The sequence below is a fragment of the Ictidomys tridecemlineatus genome, chromosome 5 (genome assembly GCF_052094955.1).
Source record: "Ictidomys tridecemlineatus isolate mIctTri1 chromosome 5, mIctTri1.hap1, whole genome shotgun sequence".
In the NCBI taxonomy this organism is placed as follows: domain Eukaryota; kingdom Metazoa; phylum Chordata; class Mammalia; order Rodentia; family Sciuridae; genus Ictidomys; species Ictidomys tridecemlineatus.
In genome coordinates this window covers 32550941-32564567 of record NC_135481.1, presented here as the reverse complement: position 1 = coordinate 32564567, position 13627 = coordinate 32550941, and the positions used below count along the sequence as shown (strand labels likewise).

At 37.8% G+C, this 13627-nt stretch overlaps 1 protein-coding gene across 4 annotated transcripts in view; it reads right to left on the bottom strand.

Annotated features, from left to right (window-relative positions):
• Positions 1-13627, bottom strand: part of Fbn1 (fibrillin 1) — a 222372-nt gene that overhangs the window by 115534 nt on the left and 93211 nt on the right. For all 4 annotated transcript variants that reach the window (XM_078049643.1, XM_078049640.1, XM_078049641.1 and 1 more), the window contains exons 7-8: positions 3878-4075; positions 323-448 (exon numbers count right to left, since the gene is read on the bottom strand). In XM_078049643.1, coding sequence (XP_077905769.1) covers positions 323-448; positions 3878-4075 — 324 coding nt within the window. The remainder of the gene's footprint in view (positions 1-322; positions 449-3877; positions 4076-13627) is intronic.

Here is a 13627-nt window from a genome sequence, read left to right as displayed (position 1 = left end):
AATTCATGTCTCTAGAACTATGCAAAAACATGTGTCTTGAACATTTTAAACCAAATATTGGTTCAAAAATATTTCATGTTTTAATATTTAATTTGATTCAGATGGACCTCTTATTTTGGGTCTACAAAACTGGAAAAAGCTGCAGGGTGTTTCTGGTTCAATGGCACAAAGGCATATTATTCCTGGTAGGAATATTATATTTACACTTTCATGGGGATGACAAAGACTGAAGGATTTAGGAGAAATTCGAAAACAAGCTTGTTTCTGATGAGTTGTCTGCCCTCCCCCACCTCCCTTGGCTGCAAAGCACGAGATTTCTTACCTTCACATTTTTGTGACACTTCATTAAATTTGTGTCCAGCGGGGCATTTGCACTCAAAAGACCCAACAGTATTAATGCAATTTCCTCCTTGACAGAGCCCAGGGATGGCCTGGCATTCATCCACATCTGTCAGATTTTAGAAGAGAGAGAGAAAGATTCATATAAAATTTATTGCAGAAGAAAATGTGACAGTTTGTCCACGATTATATTACCATATTTATATCAAGTTGTCCAACACCATATTTGGACTATGATGGGAGAAGCTATTTCTCACAATTATGTTATGTGAAATAAAATTTGTTATTATATAGTTGTCAGTAATGTTCTGTAAGAAGTACTCTTTATTTTCCCACCTTCCATCTTTCCTCATACAGAGGATAATATTTGTATTAGCTTTTGTGGGTCTTATTGCAACAAAGTATGAGGGTACAATGATTTTTTTTTAACTCACTGCCTTGCTTTAATCTCCAAAGTGGAAGCAATAACTAGTTATTGAAGAAATCCTTAAAATCAAAATACAATCTATTTTTACAGTGAATCTATTTTTAAGAATTGTACTGATGATTTAGTTAGAACAATTGATTTCAGATATCTTAGGCTACAAGGACAGCTAATGTTTTTTTGTATAAATGAAGTGAGAAATGTTGTCTTGACATTCTGAAGAACTGTCTTGTGTGGTAAAAATTCAAAAAATCAGGGCAAGCAGTGAGAGATGTTTCCCAGTGAACATGCCGTCCCAGCTGAAGCCTTCCCCTGCTGGCAGAGTACCTGCCAGAAGGAAGTTTTTAAAAGATAAGTCAGATCATGCCCTTCCCAGCTCAAAACTCAAGTCCACATTGAGTCCCAGAAAGTCCTCCATAACCTTTCTGCTCTCTGGTCTCACCTCCCACTCTCCCTCATTCCCCTCGCATCACACAGTCTTCCTCAAATATATCCAGGGTGTTCCTGTGTTAGGGTCTTGTATTGGTGGCCCCTCTGCCTGGAATGTTTTTCCCTGGAGGGCTGTGTAGCTCATGCTGTTCCATCCTTCAGTCTCTGCTTCAATGCCACTGGAGAAGTGAGCTTTTCCTTGAGCAGTCAAATCACCACCTCTGGCCCCCTGACCCTCAACACCAAGTGACCTAATACATATGTTCGTTTTGTTTTGAAAACTCTTCAATATAAGCTTCCAAAGAACAGAAACTTTGTCCACTTTATTTAATGCTCTTTCCCCAGCACCTAAGGACTAACCTGTGCTCCTCTGTGTAACCCCAAATACTAAACTTCCCAAAACAACATTAATCATCTCAGGCTCACTGCATTCATCTATGAAGACTGCAGAAGTACACACATACTCTCTCCATCTCTGCATCCCTTCACATCACAGAAAAAGACCCCCCAGTAAGTCCATGTGAGAAGACATGAATGGGTGTGACTCTACTTTGTGTATAACCAGAGATATGAAAATTGTGTTCTATATGTATAATGTGAATTGTAATGCATTCTGCTGTTACATATAACAAATTAGAATTTTTTTTAAAAAAAGAGCCCTCATTGAAACATTTGTTTCCTCCTGTACTCTGTTCTAGAAACCTGGAAGACCAATGTCTTTAGTTTCATTCTTTACTGAGTAAAGAAGCCAGTTCTGTTTGTAAGGCCTTCATCTGTGTTCTCAAGAAAAGTCACCACATAGTGAAAGGAGTAAGAGCTCTTTATTCTGATATAAAAATATCACTTGTTGTTTTAAATGCTCTGACAAATGAATTACTATATTGAAATACAATTGAATTTTATTTTATAGCCAATTTCAGTTTAATCTTAGATTGGAATTTTCCATTCCCTTGATATGTTAAATGTTTACTAAAAGGCTATATGAAATCAAGATTTTTACATACAAACATATCTAGAATGTCTTGCTGATCAAGATATTTGGCCAACAGGAAATGTCTATGAGGGCAACTCTCCCCTGGCTGAATGAGCCAAGACTGACAACAGAATAGGCTCCTCTATGAACCTATTTGCCAGCAACTCCTCACATCTGGCCCAAGGTCTGGGAAAACAGCAAGAAGATATCCCATGATGGTCCAAAAAATAAAAAATCAAATAAACAAACAACAACAACAAAGACAATAACGAATAAAATGAAGGACTCTATTCTCCAAGTGGCAACCTAACAATTATTTTGACCCCATGGGTTTTCACAAATTTTCTTATTTAAAAAAAAAAAGCCTTTAAAAAATTCCTTAGATGTTGGATAGCAGTCAGAAAGGAACAGGAAGCAAACTGGAGAAAAATCCAGATTATATGGAATGAACATCAATCTAAAGAGGAGGCAAGTTCTTCCCACTCCCTGTCCCTCTCTGTCCCCACTTCTCAACACCCTAGCCTTGGACCATGACTCGATGACAGGCAGCTGGGCACTCAAGGCCTGCCTTTCTAGTCTCTGTCAACAAGTTCATGGCTAGCTTCAGAACACTAAAACCAACAAATTCTTCAAAACTCTGGGCCTTTCTAAGAATGGGGAAAATAAGAAGGAATCAAACATGGCACTTACTCTTAATTTTATAAAATCCAGTGATCAAGCCCTTTATAATTTTAGGGCTCCAAAGTGACTTCTGGCTGCTTCGGATATGTTCAAAGGCATACAAAGGATTTGTCTGTTGTATTTGAAAGCCAGGGTGCAGGACTAGCCATATCAGATGTGGAATTTATCAAAGTATAATTTAACAGAGACCCACAAAACCATGAGACCAAGCTCAAGTTCTGCTTTATTGCATCTCACCCTTAGAATTAACATATAGAACAAAGCCAAACTATTATCTGTTCACTTCAGAAAAGCATATCTTGAATTTTCTGAAAATATTGCAACTGGCTTTTAAAAAAAGCCCTGAAGACATCTAAGGAAACAGAGATAGCCTGAGAGTGTTCAGGCCCATCAGTTTAATAGAATTGCCTCTGTTCACTTCCTCCTCCTTCCTGCCAGACAGCCAGACAATAAAAGAATTTGTACAGCTGGAGGAACAGGAATAAAAGCCAAAAACAGAGTAAGGGCTTCTAGGGGAGGTAGAAGAAGCAGCGAGCAGGCGACATCTGGGGATATTTAAAACTGTGAAACCAATCCTAATTTATTTCTGACTTGTTTTAAAAAATGCATAATGTAGCATGTCAAATGTCCAGAGGAACAATTTTCCTCAGGTCAGTTAAGTACAACCCACGAGACCTAGTACTCAGTTTCAAATGAAGGGGGAATAAAAAGAACAACATAATCTACCTTGTTCACCTATCTTGCTTTGTGCTTCCACACAGCATTAACATAGAATCACAGCACCCCTGGGGTCAGAGGTGCATGGAAACACAGCCTGGATCCGGGGGAAGCTGCTGGCAAGAAAACCCACTGAGACTTCAGCTTCTCTCTCGTGAGCTACGTTCCTAAGCCCTTAGCTGGATGTCACGCTATCAGTGAAAGTGTGGGGTTATGTCTCTGACACTGCTTTTCCATTCTCCCTGACTCCACTGGAGAACATCTCTACAGCAGGTACGATGCATTCATTCTCAACTCCATGAGCCCAGGTTTACCTTGACACGCTCCTGTGCGGATGTTTGGAATGAAGCCCCGGCGGCAAGGGTGAGGTTGGGCAGGACACATCTCACAGGGGTGGCCCCAGGCTCGGCCAACCGTGGCACAGCAGAGGGTTTTTGTGCAGACAATCCCGCTGAGCTGTCCCTGGCACATCTGGTTGCTGACCACAGTGAAACATGGGCCTGTTCTGTAATCTGAAAATAAAGGAGTCCATGACAGTCCAGAAAAGCAAGAACAATCATACAGAGAAACAGCTAGGCCCTGTCTTGTTCAACTCCAAATGGAGAATTGGATTCTGGGAGGGAATTGTACATCACTGACTCCATGTGAAGCCCTAGGCTGACCTTTCTACTTCTGAGCATCTGTTCCTAGCCACTTTGAAGGTGCCATCGTGAGGATCAGGTGAACTGGTAGAAAACTCTTTATAACTGTGAATTGCTGTAAAAATAGAACATTTTAATATTATTGTCCACTCATTCACTAAGAAAATCTGTGGTGCATACACTGAATCAGCCCTGTGTGTGACACAGATGCTTCAGTGAACTGGAATAAGTTTGTCGATTAGACTCTTCCCTTCCATGATCACTGCAGCACTGTTCTCAATACTCAGGAAATGGAAACAACCTGAGAGTCCATTGACTAATGAATGGATAAAGAATATGTGGTACATACACACTGTGGAATACTATTCAACCTTGAAGAAAGATGAAATCCTATCATGGGCCTGAAGTAGAGATCATCATGTTAAATGAACCAAGCCAGAAACAGAAGTGAGTACCCCAGGATCTAGTTCATATATGTTGAATGCAAAAGGCTGATCTCCTGGCAGTTAAGAGTGGAATGATAGTTTCTAAAGCTGGTGGTCAGGGGAGTAGGGAAGAGAGAGGATGGCAGCGAGAGACTGACCAATACGTACCAAATTGGGTGGGAGAAAGAAGTTCTGGAGTACTACTGCACAGTTAGTTGACTACAGATAGGTATAATGTTACCTATACATATAAAAAACTAGAAGAAGGTATGTTTAGAGTTTTCACCAAAAAGAAATGATAAGTGTTTGAGGAGATAGATAGGTTTAACCTGGTTTAAACATGATACAATATGTAGATGTATTAAAGCTTCACATTACCACATTACTAGGGACTATTTTTATATTTATGTGTACCAGTTAAGAAATTAAATGATAGAGAATAAATGCCTGCCTTCTAAGAGCTTATAGCCTGTTTTTATTTGGGTGGGAGAAAGCAAAGAATTTCAAAACTTTCAATGAATCAAGTCATGGAACCTTCTTCCTGAGAATTTCTTGAACAAAAAAATGGTTGTTTCTTTTGAATTGGGATCATCTTATTTCAATAAAAATAATCAACTAAACAAAAGTTGTTTTTTCTTTTTTAGAAAAATGTACTCATATATAACACAACAGGTATTTAATATGAACAGTAAGGATGATAGGCTAAAGGACCATCTTAAAGCAAACAGGAAAAAAAAAAAAGCTAAAGGCACAGGAGGATTTCCAAGCACAGCCCTCTCCTTTTTATTTTTTGTTTGCCCTATAGGGAGAAGGTAGATCTGAACTCAGCAACCAACAAACAAGGAAGATTAAGGCGCATAGTGAGCACAGAGGAGGAAATCCAGCATGTGAGAGAACCAGGGCCCTTGTACTTCTTTCTGTTCTGCAGTGACCTTGACAGATAGGGGAGGCAGGGCTAGGGCAGGACTCATAAGCCCTTTCTACCTCCCAACACTTCCTTATGTCATCTCTGAAACTGTAAAATGTTCCATGAGACTGAGGTTGACCTAAATGATCCCAAAATTGCTATTCACCACTAATTCTGCAGTTTTGTGAAAATCACTTGTCATGCTAGTGAAACCACTGGGTTGTTCTTCTTTTCCCCTCCCTCCCTCCCTTCCTCTCTCCTTCCCTACCTTCTTTCCTTCCTTCCATTCCTCCTTACTTCCTTTTGTTCTTTATTTAAACAGTTCATAGGATTCAGACATGTAACTTACTAAGGACAACTCTTCTTTACAGTAGTGTCTGGAGTGAACCTCTGGTCACTGGCTTTGCAGAAATAGCACCTCCCCAAAGCCCATGCTGCAAGATCATCCTTCAGAGGAATTCCAAGCACAAAACTCCACCCCAGGAAAGTACACTGAAACAAGCTCTAATTATGATAGCACTTGGGAAACAGGCAGGATGGTAAAACGTGAGTCCTCATATCCACATCTCCCCTCCTCTAAGCCAGCATCTACCAGTGTGCTGTGTGCATTACTGATGGGATGTAACACCCTTTGGATTTTATTTTATTGTCATTTATTTGTTTTAATTTTAATTAATAAGAGCTATAAATGTGCCATACTTGTGATTTCACAGATATATATGCATGATGATGAATTTTAAAATACTTTATTTTTTCACTGCTAGGGATAGAAACCAGGGCCTCACACATGCTAGGCAAGCATACTTTGAATTATATATATCCTTAGACCTAAAGACACTTTTAACTCAGTTTAAAGAAAAAATTTAAGGGTACATAAGCACAATGATATGCAAACTGGTAAAAAAAGAAAAAAAAACTGTGTTTATTCTACATGAATATCACCAGCCTTACCTTTCCAAAAAAACAAACTTAGACCCATTCTCCCAATCTCTACATCATCTTGCCATACCTAGCCCCATCGCCTGACAGAAAAGACAGTAGTACATAAATAGGAAATGTAATTGTTCATATTGAACCACCTGATAACATTGATTATATTATCATATATAAATTCATGTTTTATTTTTTAATCACAAAATATTTTACTAAATATACAATTTTAAATATTTATTTTTTTGCACTAAACAGTGCCAACAACATTTCCCAAGTAATTAAATACTATTGCAAAACAATTTAACTGTTCTCATTTTCCATCAAGTTATAAATTATTCAATAATTTTCTTACTATGTATCATTTAATTTGCTTATAATTTTTCATTATTATACATAATGTTCAGTGTACACTGATGATGAAGTCTGTTTAGAATGAAAAATGTCTAGTTCATGCAACAGCCATCAAGTTTTTTATGATTCTACGAACTTTGTATGTGAGATTAAAAAGATTACAGCAGTGTAATCTTTTATTTAAAAAATAATTACAACTTCCTATGTTAGCTAACAAGGAAGAGAATTTAGCTTCATTTATTTCTTTCCCGCTAATTTACTGACACAAGTGCAAATGCTTTAATCAAACAGATTCATGCTAGCATGCCATTTTCAATCTATTTTGAAAAAGCATAATGGAAAGTGAACTTAAATTTATTATAATTTGTTCTTCAACACTTCTTGAATTTGTTTTCCCTCCTCATTTTGCCAAAATACTCTATGGAATTATATACGAGATTTGCCAAAATTCAGGGTAGATGCAACATAGAGTTCTGTTTGTGACACCAGCAAAATCCAGGCACCCCGTGAAATGCCAAGAAAAATTCAATTTGGTCCTATCTCACACTGGTTCATGACTTCAGATTTGATTCCTTGTTGGAAGATCTTCATAAAAGGGGAGGAAAGAAACCTCAAGATTTTTCTGTTCTTATTTCAATAAAAAAAGCATCGGACAGGTATGGCACTTGTCAATTGACAACATACATAAAGTGTCTCCATAGTTCATAGGGACCTATCTTTGTTAAGTTTATTTGGGTATTTGGCAAATAGTTTGAGTATATGGAATAGAATTTATGGACTTCACCTACTTCCATGTTAGATACTTCTCACTACAGACAAAGTAATTTTGTCTGTAGAGAAAAAGGAAGAATTGGCTTGACAGTAAAAATTAGTGGCCGCGCACAGTGGCACATGCCTGTAATCCCAGCGGCTGTAGGACTGAGGATGTGACTCAGTGGTCAAGTGCTGCTGAGTTCAATCCCCAGCACCCCACGCTCCACAAAAATAAAGATTAGCAAGTGAACATAAATATACTCGAGACTCATATTTTTACTAAAAATTTCTGATTGGAGAGAAGTATAATGTGGATAAAATATATTTGGAGATAAAAATCTCTTGGAAATGTGTGTTAACGTGGTTTTCAAATGTCATTCCGATTTGGCGGCATATGCTTTTTGTCCTGCACTTCATTCAGTTTGCCAAAGTTTTGCTGTTTTTTAGTTCAATACTCCAACCAGAGAAAGAAATCTGTCCACACTCCCAATTCTTTAGTAATAATCCAATTATTTACAATTATTCACATAGCACTTATGTGCTATTAAGCTAAATTTACATACTCTTTTTTTCTTTCTTTTATTTTCAGATAGTCCCAACACTGGACAAGGAATATACCTAATTCAATGCTTGTATAACATCTGACTCATTGTTGGCTTCAATGTAAATCATCATTCTGAATGCAACTAACAGTAACTAAAATATAGTATTAGAACTACTTTCTATGTGCGAATTGCTCTACAATAACTTCTTTAAAAGACCTTCATGAACTAGGGCAACAGGCCAAGCCTTTCCAAAATTAAAATGAAATTTTAATTGTTTTTAACTGGCTTACTGCAGTGTGGCTGGTTCCGGGGAAATTCTGCTACTACATGTTCCCATTCTGAGTGGTTAGTACAAGGACTTCTCTCAGTCCTATTCAATCTGTCCTTCAGGCTTGGGCTCAGACCATGCACTGTGGCCTCTAAGCTCAACTCACTCTCAGCTCTGCAGTTCAGAATGCTGTGGTTTACAGCATTATTTCACTTTCATTTCTAATCAGACTTCACCCTGAAGCCAATGCATCATTTACAGGGAAAGAATATTCTGTGGTGCAAAGAATTCTTGTCACTCCTGCCCAGTCACTAAACCACAAACTGCAGGGAAGGCACAAGGATATAATTTTGGGCACTAGGCTCCAATTATTTTAAATCCTTCTTTTCATGAAAATTACAAATAAAAGAATGAGATATCAATTTATTTATGACAGAGAGGGTCACAGTAGGCCTATTTCTCCCAGGTAAGTTGGTCTGTGGGATTTCAATACAACTTTCAGAGGAAGGAGTTCAGAGAACTTTTAGTCCAAAGGAAATAAAAAAAAAAAAAGGCCCCATTATCATAATCCGCCTCATAATAATAGCTGTTACTTCTTCTTCCTCCAGTCATCATTAACCTTAGGACATCACAGAATCACCTGGGGAATTTTTACAAAATACTGATGCCTGGGCCACACCCTTGTCCCCTCCTAGACTTCCCCCATGAAATCGGACACGTGGCATAGGACCCAGACATCCACATTTTGCAAAAGCTCCCCAGGGTGATTCCCCTAAAAGTCTCAAAATTCTCTCTCTCTCCCTGTTTTACTGAGGAGTGCTAATGTTCCATAATGAATTGGAGATGTCTGTAAGATGGTTAACTGCTTACATGAAAGTAAAACCTTAAAAACATAAAATAGCCCATAAACTGGCATCACTGACTTCAACATAACCCAGTATTTCTTCACTAGGATGGACATTCTAATCACGGCAAAATAATATTCATTTCCAAAATGTTGCTCTCTTATGAAACTTTATTATATTCTTTACTAATTATATTATAATAAACTACATTAACTGAAAACTCATCACACTAAATAACAAAGGCAAAATTTTAAAAGACTGATTGTCCACTATTGCATTGTCGTAATAATTAACTGGAATCCATTTCCAGTCTCCCTCTTCCTGGTTTTTCAAAGTGCATTGATATATATGACCTTGTGCCACTACCATGAATGTCCATGTACTGTACCTTCCCAGTGCTGAAGCTGGTAGTTAGGTTGAATACAATAATCAAAATTCACTAAGTCAGGGGCTGGGGTATAGCTCAGTTGGTAGAGTGCTTGCTTCGCATGCACAAGGTCCTGAGTTCAATCCCCAGCACCACCAAAAAAAAAAAAAAAAAGAAAGAAAGAAAAGAAAAAAATTTACTAAGTAACATCATGAAAAATGATTCTACTTTAGCCACTGTCTCTCAAGCATGCTTTAACTGTCACTAAATTTAAAATAACTAAAAATAAAGCATAAGAATATGCACAAAATATTTCTGTTAGTACTTTCTATTTTAAATTTGTTCATAAATTAAAAGTATTATCACTATAAACTTAAATATAAATATTATTCAAAACTGCAGAAACAAGGTAGTTTGTTGTACACCTTTTAATCTAACATGCAGACTAAGCAATTCACCAAAATCCTGGCTGAAGTTCTGTGGGACCCAATTATGTGTGGCAGCAATTCAACTATAGAAAATTGTTACCACATTTTATTCTGTTCCATGATGAAGAAAACAGTAAGAAATCATGTTCAGGTTAAGAGAATATCTCAGTTTGAAATAACAATTTACCTGATATTATTTATTTCTTCATTGTAAATCCTTCATTACATTTGTGACTTGAATTTTCCCCCAAAGTTATCACTGAACTACGTTTACTAGAAAAAATGGATGGGAAATGGGTAGAAGTCAAATCCTGGTTTGGGTGACATATTACCATCAAGATAATAAAATCATAGAGGATTTCTTCATTTTTAATGGTCTGCATATCCTACTTCAAAGAACCAGTTGGCTCTGATTTATTCACTTTTAAAATGGCTTGTATGAAGTGCCACGTTACATCAAATTCTATTTTCACCACAGAGCAGCAACTACTGAGCAGCAGCAAGAAAAAAAAATAACAGTGTCAGAGAACAATTTGATTTAGTTGCTCTGTTACAATTTCTTCAAAGTCACCAAGCAAAGAACATTCTCTACAATCTTAAAGCAAAAGTAAGAACATAACAGTACAGGGCTCTATAATCAATGACATTAAATATAAATATTTCCAGATCAACCTGCATATCTTAAAGGTGCCTTATGAGATTATTTATTTTCCAATTATAAGTTCGACAAAAGGTGAACAAAAATTTCAGTGGATCTTAATGTTTTATCATTAGAGTATTATTACAAATGAGATTTTCAGTAACAGATCACTAGCAACATCGAGTACTGAATAAAGGCCTATGTTAGTAAAAGGGCAATAAAAATAAATTTATTAAAAATACCCTACTGTAGATTCCACTATTGTGAGGTACCCAGAGTTGTCAAATTCTTAAAGACATCAGTAGAATACGGGCTGCTAGAGGTTGGGGGGCAAGGAGAAAAGGAGAGTTAATGGACAAAGAGTTTCAGTTTAGAAAGATTTTTCAAAGTTCTGGAAATAGATAGTGGGGATAGTTGTCCAAAAATGTGAATTTACTAAATGACACTGGACTACATACCTAAAAATGGTCAAAGTTGTCAATTTCATATTATGTGTACTTCAGTACACACACACACACACAAAAAAAAAAAAATCCTACAACATAAAATTAAATATTTTTACTTCAATGCTTAGGTTCAAGAAGTAAACTTTACAACTGTAAACTAGAATCAAGGGCTTCTTTATTCACTCAACAAATATTTATGGAGTTACTGTGCTGTATTAGTGAGTAGCATAGCATGAAGTCCCTGCCCATACAAAGTTTATGATCTGGTATGGGAAGTAGCCAATAAACAGGTAAATACAATAAGAATAATTTAGATTTGAGATTATGATGTAGTCTACACATGAAATAAGTATGCTGCTATGATAGAGAGTGAATGGAGACTCCTAGCTTGATAAAGGTGATTAGGGAAGACTTCTTGAGGAGGTGACATTTAAACCAAGGCCTAAGATGAGAACAAATCAGCTGTGTAAAATGTGCGCAGGTGCTTTCCAGGTATGGGAGACAGCAAAAACAGTGGCTCTGAGCTGGGAGACAACCTGGCTTCTCCAGTAATGAAAGAAGGCCACTGCGACCACAGCAAAGAAGGGGACGCCTCCTTGTTGGAGGATTAGGCAGAGACGGGATTATACAAAACATTCCAGGCCACAGTAAGGAATCTGGATTTGGCCCTAAATTCAACCAGAAGCTACTGAAAACATGATGTATTATTTTCAGATACTGCTCCAAGGCCTCCAAAGAGGACATGGGAAGGCTGGCAGGGAGGCTACTGAGGATTTGAGGTGAAAGTCGATGGTGGCTTGGCAAGGTTGATGGTATAGAAATGAAGAAAGCCTGGAGGTAGGGGATGTCCCTGAGCTACAAGATCAACATCGCTTGCTGATGGACTGGAGGTGAAGGATGAGGGAAATCAAAGACAAGGATGAATCGGTGCTTCTGGCTTCTGTAGTGGAGTATAGGAACACTCGTTCACTAACATGAGGAACGGAGGGAAGAGTAGACACTAACTATTTAAAGTCAGTATAAAAATTCTTCACATTTCACAGTAAAGAATCTAGTGCAGGGGGCTGGGGTTGTGGCTCAGTAGTAGAGCACACGCCTAGCACGTGGAGACCCTGGGTTCGATCCTCAGCACCACATAAAAATAAATAAATAAAGATATTGTGCCCAACTAAAAAATAAATATATAAAAAAACAATCTAGGGCTGGGGATGTGGCTCAAGCGGTAGAGCGTCGCCTGGCATGCGCGGGGCGCTGGGTTCGATCCTCAGCACCACATAAAAATAAAATAAAGATGTTGTGTCACGGAAAACTAAAAAATAAATATTAAAAAATTTTCTCTCTCTCTCTCTTAAAAAGAAAAAAAGAATCTAGTGCAGGACAGAAGGTTAAAATTGATGAGACTGGCCTTGAATGAAAATCTTGATGTTGTCAATCAAAAAACCTGCATGTAATAAAATTATATCTTGACTGTATGTTTTCACTAAATTTCTTTTAATTCCCTTCTTCTTTGTGAACAATCATTTACTCTAATCATATTCAGATATTCACACATAAATGCTATGGATGAGAATCTTACTTCAAACACATTTGGCCAATTCTCACAGAAACCTGAGTGTTAAGTACACACGGTCCAGACCAATAATATGTGATAGAATTCTGGCAATTCTGGCGTGGTGGGTGGGATTGCCTCCAGAGGAACCTCGCTGCTGCTTTTGAAAATAACAGGGCATGGGAATCCAAGACCACTAGACATCTAGCTGCCAGCTCTGAGTTCACTCTACAGGAAACAGATACACACTCATTCCAGTGACATCATCAATTCTGAGAGATCTGGTGGAAAACTTAAAGTAAGGACAAAAGTTCAGTCATTATTAACCACCACTGAGAAATGTCTCATATAAATATGGGCTTTCTGTAATATCAAGCCAGATAACAGCAGTGAGATAGTCTAGATATATTGGCTGGCAAGTATTATTTCTAGAATTGGCCCCTCACCAAATATGCATGTGGTATATAGGCAGTTCTGTCCTCTTTCCCCCCACCCTTCTCTCTCTCTCTGTGTCTCTCTCTCTCTTACACTCACACACACACCCTGCTGAAGTATGCTAACACACTATTAAGCAGTTCTCAAGGTGGCCCTCCTAGTCTCAGAACTTTGGAAAAAAAATGTCTGATGAATGAAAAATTCCTGAGACTGTTTCCAGCCAAGTTGGAAGAAAGTACAAGCGTTACTCAGAACACGTGAGTGAACTGTGTAAAGGACAGGCATGGAAGCTGTGGGGACAGGACAGGCAGTGGTACCCAAACCCAATTATGTAGGTTGAATTAGTCAATAAAAGAGGATTACTGAGAAAAAAATATGTGCATGCCCAGATATTAAAATATGACAGAAGGTGGATTTTCTGAGACCAGAGACTAAAAACATTAAACTCTCAGCAATGGGTTTTTGCGGTTACTTAGTGGTATCCATTTTTAAGATCTGCTACATGGACTGAGAACATGTCACTAACAGGGC